Source organism: Monodelphis domestica, chromosome 4 (assembly GCF_027887165.1).
Source record: "Monodelphis domestica isolate mMonDom1 chromosome 4, mMonDom1.pri, whole genome shotgun sequence".
Lineage (NCBI taxonomy): Eukaryota > Metazoa > Chordata > Mammalia > Didelphimorphia > Didelphidae > Monodelphis > Monodelphis domestica.
Window position 1 is genome coordinate 83,698,260 of NC_077230.1, and position 20,036 is coordinate 83,718,295.

The window sequence follows — 20,036 nt, forward strand, 5'->3', positions numbered from 1 at the left end:
GACCAAATATAAACTTCCTTCCTAGGACTCATGATAAAATCAATCCTGCCTATTCTTTTATTTAATTCTCCAAAGAGAATCTGAGAACCAGTCTTTTATTTAGCTGAAACTTCTTTCTTGTAGGGAGTTTGTTTTTTTATAACGAAAATGTTAAATCTAATTTAGTTCTTCTAAAAGCAAGTCCATTCAATGGTAAATAGGTAAAGATTTCATATTTAGAGTACCACTATCTAGATTAATATTTATAGCTGGTTTAAAACCTGTGATTTTTAATATTTCCTGCTCCGTCTTCTGTTGGTCACTGCAGAAATGGAAGAGGGTAGGGGTTGAAGTGTGACTCAGGAAAATTTTTGCATTTCTCTTTTTCAGAGGTTGCAGTGGTAAAGGAATTTATCTCCAAGTGGCCTTCCTGCTAGTGGTGTGCCTCTCTGTATTCTGTTATGATGGACCTCAGAAAGCAAACACAATTTATTTCTAGGGCTTTTGAGGAGAATGAAATCTGAGAGATCTTATACTTTGTTGGTATAGCCTTGGAAATCCCAAGGTCATCTCCAGACTTTGGAAAGGCAACTAGAGGAGGACCTTGTGGATGCAAATAAAGAGCTTTGCTTTTTTTAAAAAATAAAAGGAAAAATAATTTTCTTATGTAGAATTCTAAAAGAGAGTCCCTTGGTGAGGAGCACTTCATAACATAAACTTTATTACCATATCTGTTAGAAAATAAAAGAATATGCTTAAAATTTAATTCCATATGATCACTTCTTAAAATAGTGTCGATAAACGGTTTGTCGGAAATGAGTTTCTTGGCTTAAGAGTTAATAAATGTTAGAGCAGAAAGATAACTTTGGATTAAATCTGCTTCAAACTTTTCATTTTACAGATGAGGAATCTGAGGTCCAAGTGAGTCAGAGGCAAAACTGGAACTGAAATGTAGGTATCCTGATTCCCAGACTGGTGTTCTCGCCTCTATATTCCACATATACAACTGGAATGCTTATTGATTAAATTAATAAAACTATGATACAAATGATCTAAACTCCTTAGTGGAAGTTTATTTTGCTGAAATCCTGCATGCTCAGAATGGGATGCCAGTGCCACTTAGTATTTTCATGCTGAATTAATGTTGATTCAGACAACTATTAAGCTGTAAGAGTATGCTATTTTACAAATGCCAAAATCACTATCAAAACAACATGAAAGTCAGGTCACACAAGGTTACTGCAAATGCTCCCCCCCCAAATCCTCATAACATCCAGTAGCTGCTTTGTTAACCTGGTAATAAATACGATTACCAAAAAACCCTAACTACTCATAATATTCATTTTCAGGGCTAATAAAAAGAGATATCCATCAAATTAGTGGTTGGAAGAGTTAACCAAATGAACTGGCTAGTACAGTACTAGTACCTAGAAATGATCTCATGTACTATGAGAAACTAAAAGTTGACTGCCAATTAAAATAAGAACATTTTCATATGGTCAACTTGTTCTTTTAAAATAATTTTTCATTTTTTTCTCTGTAGATTGGCAAATTACTATAGGAAAGTAAAAATTATAACATATTTCTGCAGTACTTTAATCCTTATGCCTCTCTACCTCTCAAAACAGTTTCTAGCATCTATCTTATTTTATCCCCAGCAACTCTATGAGGTAGATACTATGCTCTTAATTTTTATAGGAGGAATTTAGAGAACTGAGGATATTGAGATATTAATGTTCAAAGTCACCCTGCTAGATAGTAACAGAGTTGCAATTAGAATGCAGATCTCCTAATTGATAGGTCATTGCTCTCTACTTACTGTGCCATATTGTAAAAATTAAAATTAATCTACAATACTTAAAATATTATATATTTAAGATTTATTAATGATCACTAGAAGTAACAAAATAAAAAGGTAACAAAATAAAACTATATGCCCATGGCTAACCTACTTGTTCAAAAGGCTGGCTCCACCAATGTCCTGCCCCAGGAAGGAAAGACTACCCTATTTATCCCCTGCCTACGTCAGCACGGAACGACAGGAAGTCAGTGGGCTCCTAGGAAATGTAGTTCAAAGGCACAAGATTTCCAATTACACAATATGAAATTATGTCTCATTATTCATAGGTTTGTAAGACTTTGAGCTGCTAAGAACCTCAAAGATCATCTGGTAAAACCCTCTCTTTTTTGTAGATGAGGGAAATGAGACAAAAAGCAGTGAAAAGATGTGGCAGATCACTTAGGAAGTACGCAAGTTGAGATAGTATTCAAACCCAGTGTTTTGAATACACAACCCTGTCAGTGATTTTTTTTTTACCATAGCATGCTGCTTCCATCTCCAACAATATTAGAGATGAACAATCACTGAATTTTAGCAATTTTGTGCAAAAAGGTTAAGTTGACGCTGTCATGAAAAATTTACTTTCTGGCATATGGTAGACATTCAGGAAGGCATAGGTGCTTTTTCTGTAAAGTAGGGTCACGAATGAAAAAATCTGTCTCCTGTGGCATTGAGCTCTCTAGTGCAAAGGGATCTGACAGTGTACTTAAATGACTGCCATTAATAGAAATCTGGTGAATTTGGTACCTGAAAAGAGACATTGTCCTAGATCCCTGAGTTTGCTACCTCCTGTAAAACATTTTCCAGCTATTCTTTGGGGTCAAATCAGTTGCACAACTATTAGAGAGTCCACTGTTCCATTCTGCAAACCCAGTGATTGATATCATTAGGATTCTACTCTGCTAACAGAGTACAGGGTGGTCTGTGAAAACAAGCAGTCCCAATAATAATGCCATCCATAACATGTATAGATAGCACATTACAATCTATAAAGTTGAGTTCACATGTTATGGTGCAAGTCATTCCATTTTGATATGTCTTAGTTTTCTTATTTGTGGAGAATCATGAGGATTATGGTTCTATTTAGCTATGACATTACAGAATTTTAATTCTTTGAAATAATACAGTGAGATAGGGTTGAAAGGAAGTATTATAACTGCAATTTTAGAGATGAGGTAATAGGCTTGAGGTTGAAGTGACTTGCTCCTGGGTATAAAATAGGTCAGATGGAGTCTTATTAGAATGGAGGTCTTATGACTCCAAGTCAGGGGCTCTTTCTGTTATACCTCTAGTATGATTTAAACCTTTACTTAAATATATTTGCACTACAGATTTCATTTTATTCAGTTATAAAGTTGTAATTTCCTCTAAAGAAGTTTTGTTTTAAAAAAAAGGTAAGGGGAATTTCTCCATTTGTTTTCAAGTATAGAGTTTTTTTTAATGCTAAATTTCAGAACATTCACTGGGAAATAAAATCAAGCTACATTAAAGGAAGAAAAAAACATATAAGACTGAAGGCTTTAAAAACATGTAAGTGAGATTCTGAACAATAAGTGCAATAATGGTTTTAGCACTGGCAGAAATACCTATACTCCCTGCACCTAACGTAAATACTCAAAGTAAATATAGAAACAATATTTCAGAGGAGACTACGCTTTCTCAGACTACTTTTCTCAATATTTTAAGAGAAAGTTTATAAATATCAAAATGGCCATGAAAATCATATCAACTTAAGAGAAATTCCCAAGAAACCTTTATGATTTCATTCAGTTTTCACCCTAATGTGTGTTGTGATGGAGTTTTTTTTTTTAACCTTTTTGTCTTAGTATCAATTTTAAGATAGAAGTGGAAGGGCTAGGCAATTGGGGTTAAGTGACTTGCCCAGGGTCACATAGCTACGAAGTGTCTAATGCCAGATTTGAACCTGGTTCTTTCAACTACAGGCCCAGTGCTTTCTCTACTGTGCTAACTAGCTTACTCTGGGAAGGAGTTCTTGAATGATGGAATTCTTTTTGACAGAAGTGAGTTTTAAAGAATAGTTTATATTCTCACCTGCATAAGTAAATTTAAATGTTATTCTACTAATAAGATATCTACTTATAAGAAATGAAAAATGAGTATCTCTTTTCATGTCCTTTCCAGTCTTATATGACATTATAAGAACTCAAAATTGAATTAAACTAAAATTCTTTTAAGTCAATACATAATAACTAGGAAATCATTTTAAAAGACTGGTATAAGGCAAAATCTAAGCTGAGCAAATAAAAAGCCCCAATGAAAAAAATGCTCCTCAAAGTGATAAAGAAGCATAGGAAGGCTTCTATTAATGGAATAATATGAAACAAACAGATCCAGGAAAAAAATACACGACTATAGCATTATATTAAACCCAATTGTAACTAAACACTGAAAAATTAAAAAGCTTGGCCCTAAGGAAGAGCTATCAGAAGTCATCTTTTTTTTGGGGGGAGGGGGGCAGAGATGGGGAGGTGAGCTCTAAGTATATAAGTCTGTAGGGAATGTCATACTTTCTGATATGTGGCTGATTTTTGTGGACCCACTGCTCCTTCCATCTTCTTTTTCCTTTGTTCTGGGGGATGGATCTCTAGGAGATGATGTGGGGAGGGCTAAATATTAGATATAAAAATAATATATATCAATAGAATTTTTTTAAAAAAAGAAAAGAATGCTCCTTATCTGGTTGGGATTTACAAGACCAAGGGTGTGTGTGCAGATTTATAGGCATAAACATAGTGCCTATATATATGATATGTAGGTTATCATATATACATGTGAAAGCATTCATGTGCATTTTACTGGGATAAAAAAATCCACACACACATGAAAATTATAGACATAAATAAAATATAGACATAATATATATTTATACCATAATAAATATATAAATATATATAAAAAAACTTAAAGCCTTCACTAACCTCTCACTCAGATGCCTTAATACAACATGGAATTTACCAGGACTCTTAAAGTTTATATTAATACTGAATCAGATCCTACCAAGTTAGAATAACTTTTAAAGATGGTGCCATTACACTATGTGCATGTCATAGAATGAGCCTAATTAACATTGCTGAGGCTGGCCACTAAAAGGTTGAACATTTGGTGATGAATATTTTGATCATAGAAACTCAAAAAACCCATATATAAAGGTGTGGAGGCAAGGTTGGCAATCTGTTTCACTGAATAGAGTATTCACACTAATGAAATCATGAATCTGAAAGTAATGAAGTAAAAATAACACACTTCTTTATTCATTTCAACAATTCATTTATCATTTCAAGGGCTGTTCCTGATATGCAGAATAAGCAAATACAGGCAAAATCTAGGTGAATCAGAATTAAAGGATATCTCTTCCCTTTCAAAAAAGATTGTGGAATAAGCTATTCCACTCTCTCAGGAACTGAGAAGAGAGAAAAGACTTTTATGTGTTCTCACCTGAAGCTGCTGTAGCATTTGTAGGGGTTGAAGCAGCTGCTTGAATCCGAGCATGGGGAGGGATAAGGATTGTAGCCAGAGGTGGATTACTTGACAGTTCTAAAGGAAAGCAAAACAAAAGTTAGGTTTCACTTATAAATCTGAATGTCAAATAATCAGATACCAGCTTTTGAAGAGATTAGTTCTAGAATGCTTCCAATTATCCCTGACTAAAAGATAATGTTAACGACCCATTAAACGCAGCACCTACTTGTCAATCAAGAAAGTGCCATCTATTTTCAAGGTTCTCTTTCTACATGTAGGCTTTAATAGATAAAGGAAAAATGAAACTGGAGCAAGATGAAGCTGATAACGATGGTAGAAGAAAGGGGAAAAATTCTGACATGCAGCAAATGTCCTGGCAAGTTTATAGAAACATGATGGATTTGAAAAGGTTGGGAAATTGTGTCCTATATGAATTAGCCTAAAGTATTTCCTAATAGCATGATTTACTATCAGCTTATATTATCTCTGAGAAACATGGAAATAAACTTAGGACAGATTCAATGCCATTTTACTATAAGCAGCCCACTTAAACCGACATTTTACTTTTAGGAAAGGCAAGAGGATCCATGGTAGTTGGTATTTTTTGGGGGAAAAACCCCAAACCCCAGGATAATGAAGGAGAAAGGATGGTAGTGTGGATAGGGCATTGAACTTGGAGTCAGGGAGATCTGGATTCAAATTCTCCCTCAAACATCTATATGATGGGTCCTCCCCAACACATTATTCTGGACATTATGGGCATTGAAATTAAGATTCAATAATGGTAAAAATCCATTATATCATACTTAAGTTGGTTCCATTAATAAATAATATAACTTCTCTCTTCTCAACAATGATGTTACAAAGGAGATTAACATAATGTACAGTATGAATATAAAATCAGGAAGGACAGAGCTTCATAATCCTGACTCCTATACTACCAGTTGTATGATCCTAGGCAAATCCCTTCACTCTTTTTAGACTATGTTTCCTAATCTGTAAAATGGAAATACTAATACTTGCAGCACCTAAACTCATAGGGCTGTGGTTGACAAAGGACTTTGCAAACCTCAAAGTGCCATAGAAATGTGAATTATTCCAGAAACTATTTTTGGGGGAGGCTTGGACATAAAATCTATGGTTTAATAATCTCAACTGGCCCCCCTGGATATCTTTACAATCACCAATTCTATCTTCTCCTCTACTCTCCTCATAGCTTTCTGCCTATAAGTCTCTCATCCTGGTTACAGACTGAACTACTTATATACCTAATTATTTTTAAAAAATAGTGTATAATTATAACAAAAGCAAAACTAATTTTAAAAGACAATTTATACTCTTGTGAACAATCTCATTGGCTATCTTTTTTACATTAAAAACAAAAGCAAAATGATCCTTTGAAAAGCTTTACTATTTAGCAGGACAAATATTATTGTAAAATACTATAAAAGAAAAATACTTGGTAAATGCTCTAGGTTTAAACTATTAAAACATTTCTATTTTTGAGCAAATTTTGCTAAAGCTTCTAATCTCTCTTTTTGAAAAAACCAACAGTATTGTAGGCTCATGTCCATCATTACAGATAGAAGTATATGTTTGTGTGTGTATATGTATGTATATATACATGTATATGTGGTTTTGTTTATACATAAACCACCTTCACCCCCAAGTATGAATGTTGTGATGTTAGTGAAAATTGTGGTGTTTAAATGTTATCAACAAGAAGGATGCAATTCTACTTAAGAATTCCAAGAAGTCAGATGTGAAATATGGGGACAAATGTGTCTCCTCTTCCTCCTTTTGTCAAAAGTTGGTTTATTCTGAATACAACATAGAGTCAACAGGTAATGAGAGAGGTTCATTACCTTGCCTTACCCTGAGGCCTTAATATATCAATAATAAAGGACTACTCCTTAAAGAATGGCCAGAGAAGGATGCTAATCTTCATGATGTTTGTTGAAAATTTTTGAGGAGCTAGAATCAGATGGTTCACCCTCAATTTGAGTACTTTCCTGAGTAAGACTATTGGGGAGCCAAATTATGCATCCCTTTCTTTCTCCATCACAAATTTTATCTTATAAATTTATGAAGTTTATTTAAATGTTGTTACTTGTATATGCAGATAAATTTGGACAAACTTTTCTATCCTTAATGAATAGGTTTGGCAGCTTAATAGTGGAGCATAATTATGCTTTCTTATGGTATTTTTCTCAAATCAAATGTTACTTTCTCCAATCAGAAATTTTTAGGGTGGATTATATTCTTGCTCTTTAACTATTTAGTAACATCATTCTAGCTTAATTATACTAGGTGCAAATTTGGGCTGTGGGAATTTGGCTTAGAAGTCATGAATTATACATCTGGTGTTGGATATATTCTTGGGGATATATTAAGGTTTGAACAGGATGTTCATTGATTCATTAATTTGGAAATAGAAAGGAGTTTAAAAAACAAACAAACAACCCTTTACCTTCTGTTAGCCTAAGGCAGAAGAGTGGTATAAAGGTGAGGCAACTGGGGTTAAGTGATTTACCCAGGGTCACACAGCAAGGAAGTATCTGAGGTCATATTTAAATTTAGGACCTCCTCTGTCTCTAGGCCTGGCCCTGTATCCACTGAGTCAACCAGTTGCCCTTGGAAGAGACTTTGAAGCGCTACCTGGTCCAAATCTCTCATTTCACAGAGTAGGAAACTAAAGCCCTGAGAGTTGAAGAAGTATATTCAAAGTCATGGAGATCATAAATAATAGAGCTAGAATTTGAACACAGATCCTCTGACTAAACCCACCACTCTTTCCAATGCACTATATTTTGCTTTTACATTCCCCCAAAGGAAAGAGAGACAACTGTTGGGCTAAAGAAATAATTGAATGTACATACTAGATGTCAAGAAAAGCTTAAATTATGTTCAGTATACTAAGGCTATACTAAGACAGTATAGATTTTATTAAGACTTCCATCCCAAACAGTTAAAACTAAACAAAAAGCCTTGGTGTATAAGGAATAGGCCCTTATCTGGAAAATGTGCTCATCTTGACAATTCCAGATGAGGTTCTTTTGTTAACCTAAATTTTGCTCTTTCATGCTGTGGGGAATAAAAAGTTTTAATGTTTCAAAATTTGGGGAACAAGCCTATATTTAACTCTATACTACAATTATGTTGACTTCAATTAAATCTTACTTCAAACCTTGTCTTTTAAGCCAAAAGGTTGAATTTTGTTTACTCCATAATAATGCAATAACCTTTTATTTCTATAACCACTTTATAATTGTTGTCTTATTACCTTATATAATCCTAAGACCATTCTATGTGAAAGAGTACAAATATTACTAGTCCTAATTTACAGATGAGGAAAATCAAGTTCAGAGAAGTTAAGATACATCTACTGTATCACAGCTAGTTTACTGGAGCCAGGAGTGGTACTCAGAGCATTTGTCACCAAGCGCAACTTTCTACTAGATTAAACTATTTTTCTTCATGTAATAGTCCCCTAAAATTATAGAATTTTAGACCTGGAAGGGACCCCAGTGACCATTTAACTTACCCCTATTATTTTTTACAGATGAGGAATTAAGACTATTGTAAACTATTTCAGGTCAATACAGCTATAGTAGTTAATGACACTGTAAAGAGTAGGAGGTCCTATATCCTAATTTTCAGTTCAATACTCTCTCCAATAAATCATCATAAAGTCTCCCCTCAAAGTCTTAATCACCTATAGTTCTATTAACATTAGCATTCTATTAGCATCAACAGAAAACAATTTATTAATCATCCTCTTCTATAGTTCTGTTAACATGTTTATATGCTACACGAAGTATTTCTAGATTTGAGTATTTATTTATTTATTTATTTATTTATTTGGTTCTACTAACAATACACTTCCTTATAAGTATTTAGTACTGCTGACTAGAGTAGTATAATGAATTTATCCACTTATGATCACTCGTATGCCCTTTTCTTTCATTGTGATGTCATATTAATTTATGAAAAAATTGGATTACCTTTCCTTAAAATGTCTTTACTTTTATGAACATTATTTTATTTCAGCCTATTTATATAATTTTCTTCTCTTTCTGCTGTGCATTTCCATCCTCTTCAGCACATCATAGCATCAACTTCAATTCCAGATATCTCACTCTTTCCCAGATAGTTTATAAAAATCTAGATAACTTATTAGACCAATAACAGATCCTTAAAGAACATCAAAAATACTACCATTTGTTTCCTATTTCTAAGTCAGTTCCCTAGTTTTAGGGAAATAGAAAGAATCCCATAAATTCAGAGAGACACATTTTTAAGTTTTTTGTATAAGAAACATTTCAGAGGTTAAATAAATTATTTCTGTTGGTTTCCCTCTGCCAATATTTATACATTTCTTTCAAAGGGAGCTCTGGAAGATCAGATAGATATGATTTCTTACTATAAAAATAATGGCCTTCCTTATTATATAGGTTGTTTGAGAGTTTAATAATTCAACTCTCTCAAGGGAAAAAAAAAACCAAACAACTTACATCTCCCAATCACATGGAATATAAATAAAACTCATGGGTTGATAGGTTCCAAGACTTTTTCTGAAAACTACTTTATGGATAGAAATCATTCTGGCAACCTGAAAGTTCTCCATGCAGTAGTCATTTGGAAATTCTTTAGTCAACTCTTTAGTTTCTTCAAAACTGCATATATATCATTCATTTCAATTTACCAGTGCCTTCAAAACTTCAGGATAAATGCTATCTAATATTAGTAATTTATTTGGTTATAATTTATCAGTAATTCTAGTCTACCTTGTACATTACTTTTAGTACTTGTGATCTCTCTCACAAGACAATCTGAAAGCAGGAATCCCACAATGCTGATTCTTTCATGTAATACAGGGTCTTCTCATAGTGATAAAACCCAGTTACTTTCGAGGGCCTATAAAATCTGCCCCTAATCTACTTTTCAACCTTAATGGTCTCCTATTCCACTACACATAATTTATGTTTCAGTCAGAATGGTCTACTTTTGCTCTTCCTCAAACTTACACTGTTTTCTCTTGCCTCTGAACCTTTGTTTTTTTTAATCATTCTTTGTTCCTATGATACTCAATAAATGTCCCATATAATAAAGCTTTATTCAATCTTCTCAGCAAGAAATATGTTTTGAATTGTGTAAGTCATAGTGTTTTGCTCATATTACTTAATATGGCATTTTTCATGGTCTGCTTGTTATTATAGTAATCAGTGGATCAATTTTTCTCCCCGTGAGACTAAAAGCACCTAGAAAGGAGTGGCTATTTTCTTATTTATCTTTGAATAGAATATATAGAATGTGTTCTCTGTATTTCCTCTCAAAGCTCGCTTCAACTATTTCCCATCTCTCATCCTCAGTTTCTACTTCTTTATTAGCAATTTTCCTATGTCTACATAAGTGCAAAGATTTTTTTCAAATTTTAAAAAACAAAAACTTCCTTGATCTGATCCTGACATCTCCTTAAGCCATCATTTGTCCTGTAGTTCCTTTATCTTTCCACTGTCAAATTCTCAGAAAAAGCTGTCTTTATTTACTTCCTCTTAATTGTTCTAATGATTTCTGATCACAAAACTTTATTTTGCTCTCTTCTGAACTTATCTGCTCTAATGAACTCAATTATCTTATAAGTAAATGACTCTCAAAGATATCTAGCCCTAATGCAAACTCCCATCCAATACTGCTAACTACTTAGTGGACATTTCTCTGAATGTTCCATCAATTTCTCAAACTCAAGGCTAAATTATCTATCCAAACACTAAATATTTTTTATTTCCGTTGTTGGTACCACTCCTCCTATTTAACTAGGCTTATAACCTCAGTGTCATCTTTGATCTTTACTTTTCATATCTAATTAACTACTAAATCTTCTCAATTCTACATTATTCTGCATTCATAATAGTTCTTACACATACCCTGCCCCCTTCAGTGAGGGGAAATGGGAAGAATGCTTCACATGGAGTCAGAAGATCTGGGTTTGAATTATAGCTCTGCTACTAGCTTTGTGACCTTGGACAAATAATTCACTTAACCATTTTGGGCCTCAGTCTCTTCATTTGTAAAATGAAGGGGATCAAATAACATTTAAGAGCCCTTCATGCTCTAAATCTATGATACTATGATGCTTTTGATCCTAGTTCTGGTATGCTTCATTTAGATTAGTGTAAGAGCTTCCTAGCAAGCCTTCCTATTCCCAGGATCCCCCTTTTCTAATACATACTCCACACAGGGACTAAAATAATTTCCTTAATGCACAAATGTGACTGTCACCTCCTCACTGAAAATCTTTCATGGGATGTTTATTGCTTATAGGATAGAATTCATGTATCTTGGTCTCACATCTGAACTCCTCCAGATCTGGTGCTCCTAAGCACCTTCCCAGGTTCACTTCATACTTCTTACATTCACAATCACCAAGTTTTGACTAAATTTGAATTCTAGCTGTTTATTGGACTTGATAATTCATCTCCAACCCCTGTGTATTTCTTGGGATTCTTAATTCTCCTTGAAGGTCATGCTTATGTACCACTAGCTCTGTGAAAACCTTCTCTAATTTGCCCACTTTGTGCCCTTTCATTCTTAAATAATCTTATATTAACTCATTCACATACATGTGAAACTCTCTACCTAATCCCACTCACTACATGAGCTTGTAATAAATTCCTTGAACAAGAGCAAGTAGAGAGTATCAATCATAGGTCAGGAACTGATACTGTTCTTATTTTTTTGTATCCACTATGCCTAGCACAATGTATGGCATATAGTTGCTTAATACATGTTAGGTGAATTTGTAGCCCCAGAACCTTGCATCAGTGTTTTGCACATAGTAGGAAACTGAAGGATGCTTTTGAATTGTGAAGTGCTCAATCAAAATTTGTTGAAGAAATGAAAAATTCTCTTGATGTTCTTAAACTGATGCTACATCTTATCATCCCTCGGGCACCTGGATGTACTCACTGGGCTAGGGAGGTTCTAGTTTTTTAATATTGACCCTATTTTCTGAAGGCATTTGCCATAAAGCATATAAATGGAAGTTTTTAAAGTACTCTATGAATTACTGCAATTACATTAATACCACAGGTATAGTTATTCAGAAGGAAAGCTGAGTCATTTCATACTTTAGCTACTATGAGGAATTTCTTTCTCTAGACAAATTTCTTTAATCTTTGAAAATGATATCCTCCTACAGGTTCTACAATACAGGATATGGATATGAAGAAGATGGGCTTGAAAATTCTTAAGTATCTTTTTTTTTCCACTGCTTTCCCTACTACCAATTAGGCTCAGTCTGAGAAATATGAAAGAACTCTGCTTTCTATCCATCTTCCTGGTACATAATAGCCATAATTGACTATTTGGAATAATGCTATACTAGATTGATCCTATCAAGTCGTCACATTATTAGTGTGTTTTGAACTGTATTGTTATACAAAGCAGGGGACTGAACAGAATTAATTATCCATTTTCATTTGGAGAAAATGCTGATGTTCTAGTTTCATTCTAATGTAAGTTTTAGAAAATAGATTTCTTTATGGTTTAATATACTGCTAGTGGTATATTTAAAAACTTTCAATAGGCTGATTACAAAACTAAACTCTATTCATGCATGTTCAATCTTCACAATTTACTTTTCCTGTAAGCATAGTTATCGACTTAACAACTTTAAAAATCAGGGACTATGGACAGGCATTCAGTATTTGTTGAATGAATCAAACTTGCAGTTATACCCAAGTCCCATTATTTAAATGCTGATATTTAATGTCTGTTTTGAGTTTCTATCTGCATAATGACTATGTCACTACATTTTAGGTTTTCAAAATTATAAGTAAACAAGACTGTCATACAGCAATAGGGATTCAGTTCACATTTAAACAGAAAAAATGTGATAAAAGTTAACTAAATGAGCCCTCCAGACAGTGCTGTTCTTAGATAGGAACAATATCTAAGACCCAAGACAGATCCAGGTGGAGAAAATGATAGGGTCACATTATTAGTTGATGTTTTATATAATGGTGCTGCATGCATGACTATACTAATACCTAGATGACATCCACAAACCATTACGAACTGAAAGTACATTCACAAACATGCACCTGTTTACTCATAATTACTAATATGTATACATATAGCATAGCACAGACATATGGTATATCTAAACTGAAAAAATTGCTAAATGCACATAGATCACGTACAAACTTGACCCTACTATACACAGAGCTTTACATTTGGTTAGCTCTTGTTAAGAAGAAAATATATGCTCTTAAGATGTGAACTGTAAAGCAAATTCCTGTACAGAACCCTATTTTACTCATCATCATCCATCTTAAAAGCACTCCTACACAAAAACACTTTTCTGATATGTGTTGGTATCTTTGTGAAAGAGTAACAACTTATACTATCTCCTCTCCCAACAATAGGGTTGGGTAACCCAAATATTGTAGCCTTTTGTTGTCAAGTTTTGTGTCCACTTCAAGGGAGCAATTGCTGCCACTCTGCACCTTTTCAATTGCCACTGGATTACTGTCAATATTCAAGATGGGCCAGTTCTTTCATGATTGGATAGGATTTAGACTCAAAATCATTTAGATGAACACTGACACAGGGTAAACCTTGGGCCTGAAGTTATCCAATCCATGGTATATTTGTATCTGAGATATGGTACCAAAATGTTGACTTCCCCCAAGTTCCATTTTTATTTGCTCAGGGTCATGTTATTAGCTATCCAGGTAATCAATGTCTTGGCTATATATTTAGGATGACAAAAAATAAAAATAGCAAATGAATTGGTGACATCCACTTATTTTAAGACAAATGTGAATTCATAATACTGATGTTTTGCTTTATGCAGAAAGTAGACTAGCAAGGTCATTTTAACTTAATTTATACAAACTTTAAATAAAGCCATTTAAATATCTATATATGTACTTTATATAAAAATATTTTCAAGGCTCTCTCTCTTTAACAATTTTCCCCCTCACTCTTGATCTAAGAGTAAAAAAATTTAAAACTTCTGATTTTAGACATTAGAAGAACATTTTCTAAGTTAGTATCAGAATTTCATTTCATTTTCACTTACTCTCTATAGTGCATGGCATTCTACTTAAAAGACTGTAAATGTTATATTGTTTATTGATTGTGAGATGTTTATGAAATGTGTAACATTATATATATTTTTATTAGGTTTTATTCATTTAAACATTACTGTTATTCAAAGGTATAAACAGAGCAATATTTACATTCACTAAAGACACGAACCTGGATTTTACAAAAGAACACCTTCTAAATAAATAAAGAACTAAAAAAAATGCAAATCTTGTTTATCTTTGAGTCTAGAACTATAATATTGAGGACTTACTGAATATTATGAACTTAAGAGATTATCAGTTTTGAAAAAAATCATAAAGCCATTAAAATTAACCTCTAACCCAATGGAATAACATCTCATTATTATTATGGTACAAGGCAACTCATTCCATTTTTAGATAACTAATTGCTATAAAATTTCAGGTGAAATCTACATTCCTTTAACTTCTACCCCTTGGTCTAGGTTTGTCCTTCTACAGAAGAAAAATAACCTAAATTTCTCTTTTTTATGACAGCATGACTTTGAATATGGCTATCATGCCCTAACCTAAATCTTCTAGGGTATAATCAGGTCTAGTTCTTCAAACATTTCTTAATAGAACATTATTTCAGACCACTCACCATCCTGGTTGCCTTTCTTTGGATAGATCCCTTAAAATATGGCACCTAGAACTGAAGATAACACTTCAGATGTGGTCTTAAACAGTGTAGAAAATATTAAGATTATCATCTCCTCTTGAATTGTAGACTACACTTAATGAACTCTAATACTTTTTTATATTAGTTTATTTAGTGGCTGTCATATCATCAAATTTAATTGAATTTACAGTAAAGAAAAATTTCCCAGATAATTTTCATATGAACTGATACCAAGCAAGGTCTCTTCCCCTTTGTACTCAGAGTTTAAATACAAGACTTTTATTCTAGGTTCTTTTTCATGTAGGAGCTATATTTCAGGAATAGGTTAAACTGGGAAAATGCATTATTAACTTATTCAAACCACTTAATACAAAGAATCAATAATTTTCTAGATGATTCCCTGGTGACCTAAAAGAATCACTACAACTGAAATAACTTGAAATACTTAACATGCTCCCAGGATGTAGTTGGTGTATCATGAAACTAATTATGTACCTGACCCCATCACAGAATAGCAAACACATTCTTTGATCTCCTTCTCTTTCTCTATTCCATATTCTTTGTTTACTCTAAGCTTTACATCAAGCAACATATACCTATTGAATTCAAGGCACATTTCTATTCAGTAAAAAAATAAGGAAACATCAACCTATAGGAATTAGATCGTTTGGTTATAAGTATTTCTGAAAGGTGAAGGGAATCTGAAGGGATTAGAGACAATTTTGGAAAGAATACTTTAGTATCTGTCAGGTTCACATAATTTCATATAACTCAAGCCCTATGAAAACACCTAAAAGCATGGAGGCAAGAGATCTTATACTCTACATAAAGTCTAGAAGGGCTGGTGAGAATCACTGTTGACTCTCACCATCAGGTAATTAGATTGAAGAAATGATAAATATTAACTATTCATTAATAAGTTTGAGTTTTGAGGCTAACCCACAGCTATTAATTAAAAATGAGAAAAGTCTCTGTGCTTTTGGAAGAGAATTATTTGTTTAATTTAGTTTCAGGTAACCATTAATAGAAAAAATAATGTACTAATACTTCTGAATCAGACTTTACTCAATTAAATTACACAGATTTTATTCAATTAAACTACACTTCTGTAACTGTTGTCCAAGTTGAAGTTTCAGAGATACCTGTTAAAAATTTCAGAAAGTTTCTGTTTACTAAATGTCTTTTATTAGCCTTCATTATATTTTCAGATGGTAAGCTGAACATTATACCTTGATATTTTTTAGCAGCATAAAAAAATTTTTTTTTAAAACCTTACCTTTCATCTTAGAATCAATACTATGTATTGGTTTCAAGGCAGAAGAGGAGCAATGGGGATCAAGTGACTAGCCCAGGGTCACACAGCCAGGAAGTGTCTGATGCCAGATTTGAACCCAGGACCTCCTGGGCCTGGCTCTCAATCCACTGAGCCACTCAGCTACCCCTATATATACATTTTTAATGAAAATTGGGCAATTCCTTTGAAAGACCCTAGGCAAATCAATTTCCCTCTTTGGTCCTTAGTGTCTTCATCTGGAAAATCAGATATTCTCAAAGATCACTTCTAGTTCTAAAGTTAGCTTAGCTGGTAGAGGCACCAAGAGGATGCCTTCTAATATTCTAGTTTTTATCTTTCCATAGTTTATGGAAATCAATAGTATTTCTTGAATTTAGAGATTGGCCTTTTATAGTATGTAGTTTACTGGAAGGAGGAAGTCTAATTTATAAAATTACCTTGAGTGGTGAAATTGAAGAGTGCAGGTGTATCTCGCCCATTTGGTAATTTGACATTTGGGTCCCGTAATTCATCAAAAAAAGAATGTGCACAAGCTTCCAAGGGTGTCAATCGGGCAGTCGGGGTATATTCCAGCAGACGGCTACATAATGCAATTGCCTCAGGTGGAGTTCGGGGTCGGAAGACCTATGTGACAAAAAAGATAGACTGATTTGTTTTTCATTATAACAGTTAAGCAATTAACCCTCTGAGTAATAATAAGTTAAGAACTCCCACTAGTTACACAAAAATAATTGCATTTGGATAGGGAGCCTTCTAAAATTTAAAGGGTTAACTGCACATGGCTCACCACACTGGGGTGAAGATGAACTGGTCAATGAAAGACTATATGAGAAAACTCAGAGAAACCACTGGGAAAGAAGGTAAAAATGTCTAAAAATGCTGATGATACAGTAGAGCAATCAATCATGCATACAGAAATGATATATATGTAGATGGGACAAAAGTTGAGGTTCATAGAGAGGCAAAATGAAGGAAAATTCAAGATGATGAAAATTAAAAGTTCTTGACTTTTTGTGACAGTGGGCAGAAGGATGTCTCTTTTGGATGATTTTGAGCAGAATAACCGTTTCTATGGACAGCACTGTTCAAGTTTGGCAGTCAGTGTCTTAGAGAAAACAGAAAGTTGTTTATCCCAAGCCTGAAAAATGTTAATGATTTTGTCTTTCCTATTTTAAAAAATTATACATTATCTAGAGAAAATTTTTGGAAATTTAGATTTTTTTTAACAGTTTTTACCCATGGTCATTTATACAGATCATCTTTCTTTGAATGTTTTGTCTATGCCCGGAGTGGGGAGGACTTTTTTTTTTTCCCTATTTAGGGTAACTAACACACATAAAAGTGTACTGAGGACCAAATTTCCAATTCAATAAGTACAAAAGAGACTATACTTCAGTTCTCTATCTTTGCCAATCTAAGGGGGAGATACAGATTGGGGAGAAAGAAAAAGTAGAGGAACACAAAGAGTAAAGATAGAATGGAGGACAGGAAGAGAGGCACTCATGGAGAGAATGGGTATAAAAGTAGATTAAAGAGAGACAAAAATACAGCAACTAACAATGGTAGATACTCATTGAAGTCACACAATGGAGGAGTAAGAGTAAGAAGAGATGGAGTGAAGAAGGGATATGGAGGTCAGAGGGAAGGAAGAAGGAAAAGAGAGAGGGAAATAGAGAAAGAAAAAAGAAACAGAGACAGATAAAGACAAAGAGACAGACAAAAAGACAGAGACAGACACTCAAAGGGAGATGAATACAGAAAGAAAAAGCACCTATGGAAGGAGACAAGGTAAGAGGAAGCCAGGAGATACTAAATAGGTATCAGAGTATTCAGAATTTCAAGAAATAATTTGGAATAGTCCTTTGTACATGATTGGAAAACAACTTTTCTGCTTTTATTTTCAGATATCAAAATTCATATTTGAAATAAAGGTAAAATTATGGTTTTGTGGACAGAGTGCTAGACCTAGAGTCAGGAAGACCCGAGTTTGAATCCTGCCTCAAACACTTACTAGCTGTGTGACCCTGGGCAAGTTGCTTAACCTTTCTCTGCCTCAGTTACCTTATCTGTAAAATGGGAATAATAATAGCACCTAACACAAGATCAAATGAGAATAATGTTTGTAAAGTGATTTGTCAACCTTAAAGCACTACATAATGCAGTTTATCATTATTACTACTTATAAAGGAATTACTTCGGTTAAAAAATTCATTTTAGAACCTTGAGTCTTGATTAATTTATTAGCTATGCTTGAAAGTCCTTTTCATAAGAAAAGTTCTCAGATCGCCATATTTTTCTTGGAAAGAGAGAGGGCTTAGAGCCACCTATTCCACAGTATCTTAAGAGTTACAATTTGAAACCAGCATTTATGTCATGTTTTGAGCCAAAGCCTCTTTTTTCTTATGCCCATTTCTGCACCACTCCTATTCCTTAGGTCCAAAAATAGTAACAAATTCTGATTTTTTGGCTTATTTGGGTACAAATGGGAGGTAGGGAGTAACGTAAAGTTATAACTTAAAAAACTTGACAGGAACAGCCTGAGCACTTCCACAGCTTTTTCAATGGTTATTTTCAAACCCAGAAGTCTTTTCTGAATGGGGTGGTCATAGGAAGGATACATGGAGCAAAAGTTCTCTAGGTACTACAGATGTGACCAGAACATCACCTCTTGGTCCTTGTCCCCAACAACTGCTGAAATAAGTCATTGTTTAGAAGCTTCCCACTCCTGTTCTTTATCACCTAATTTCCCCCTCCGTATCACATGAAAGACAAAGTTGAACAGTTGTCTTTAATGCTCCTCCCTGAGGACAATTTCCATTTACTTGACAGTATATGGAATTACGTTGCCAGCATTTTTCAATAAACATGAGCTAATCCAAAATGCTTTTGCACCAATATGGGAGCACATAAGCCACTCAGCATCACCAAAAATAGAAATAAATACCTCCTGCTAACATTCAAATGCAGGGTAGCTGGGCAGTAAGTACATTTTAAATGGAGAAATTTCATGTTAACATCAACGAAGATTATCTGTCAAAACCAACAATAAATCAGTATTGTAAATTTCTCTCTTAAAAATAGAAACCCCAAACCAAAACCACTTTGGTGCCTTGTTGGCTACAAGTACCCATCCATGTTGGTACTAAGACATTGTATATTAGCCCATTTTGTCATGGAATCCTGACTCATGGAGTCAAAGAGTTAAAACAACAAAGAATAATATTCATTCTGATAACAAACATTAAGCCGGACGTAACCTACAATTACAAAGTTATCCACTGTTACTTTAAACCCTTTGAGTGACCCATGATGAGAAAAGCTTTGATTGGCACTCTGTGGATAAACTTTAACCTGAAGATTATGTGGGGGTCATTTGTGTTGGGTCAAACCCAATGCCTCCAGAGTTCGGATTTCTGACCACAATACTGGGTGTAGTAGCAAGTGACTTCCAAGTTACAGCCCAAACAGGAACATTGCTCTTCTGGTTGTTACCTTGTGTCTAAAGAAAAGGAGACCGACAGAACTACTGAAATTTGGTTTTACCAAAGGAGTTTCTGTCACTGCTGCTTCCTCATTTTCCATACTTCCTTAAACTGTTTAACCTCCAGTACCACAAATAATCAACAACATATTTTTTGGAATAAAGGAAATTTAAAGGAAAAAAAAAACCCTCTAATTGTTAAACCTGTCTGGAACTATAATGAATTA

General features: G+C 33.9%; 1 protein-coding gene across 6 annotated transcripts in view; it reads right to left on the reverse strand.

Moving 5' to 3' along the window:
* GSK3B (glycogen synthase kinase 3 beta) overlaps positions 1-20,036 on the reverse strand; it is a 242,874-nt gene that overhangs the window by 27,524 nt on the left and 195,314 nt on the right. For all 6 annotated transcript variants that reach the window (XM_001363271.5, XM_001363187.5, XM_056793505.1 and 3 more), the window contains 2 exons: positions 16,766-16,952; positions 5,276-5,374 (listed from right to left, as the gene is read on the reverse strand). In XM_001363271.5, coding sequence (XP_001363308.1) covers positions 5,276-5,374; positions 16,766-16,952 — 286 coding nt within the window. The remainder of the gene's footprint in view (positions 1-5,275; positions 5,375-16,765; positions 16,953-20,036) is intronic.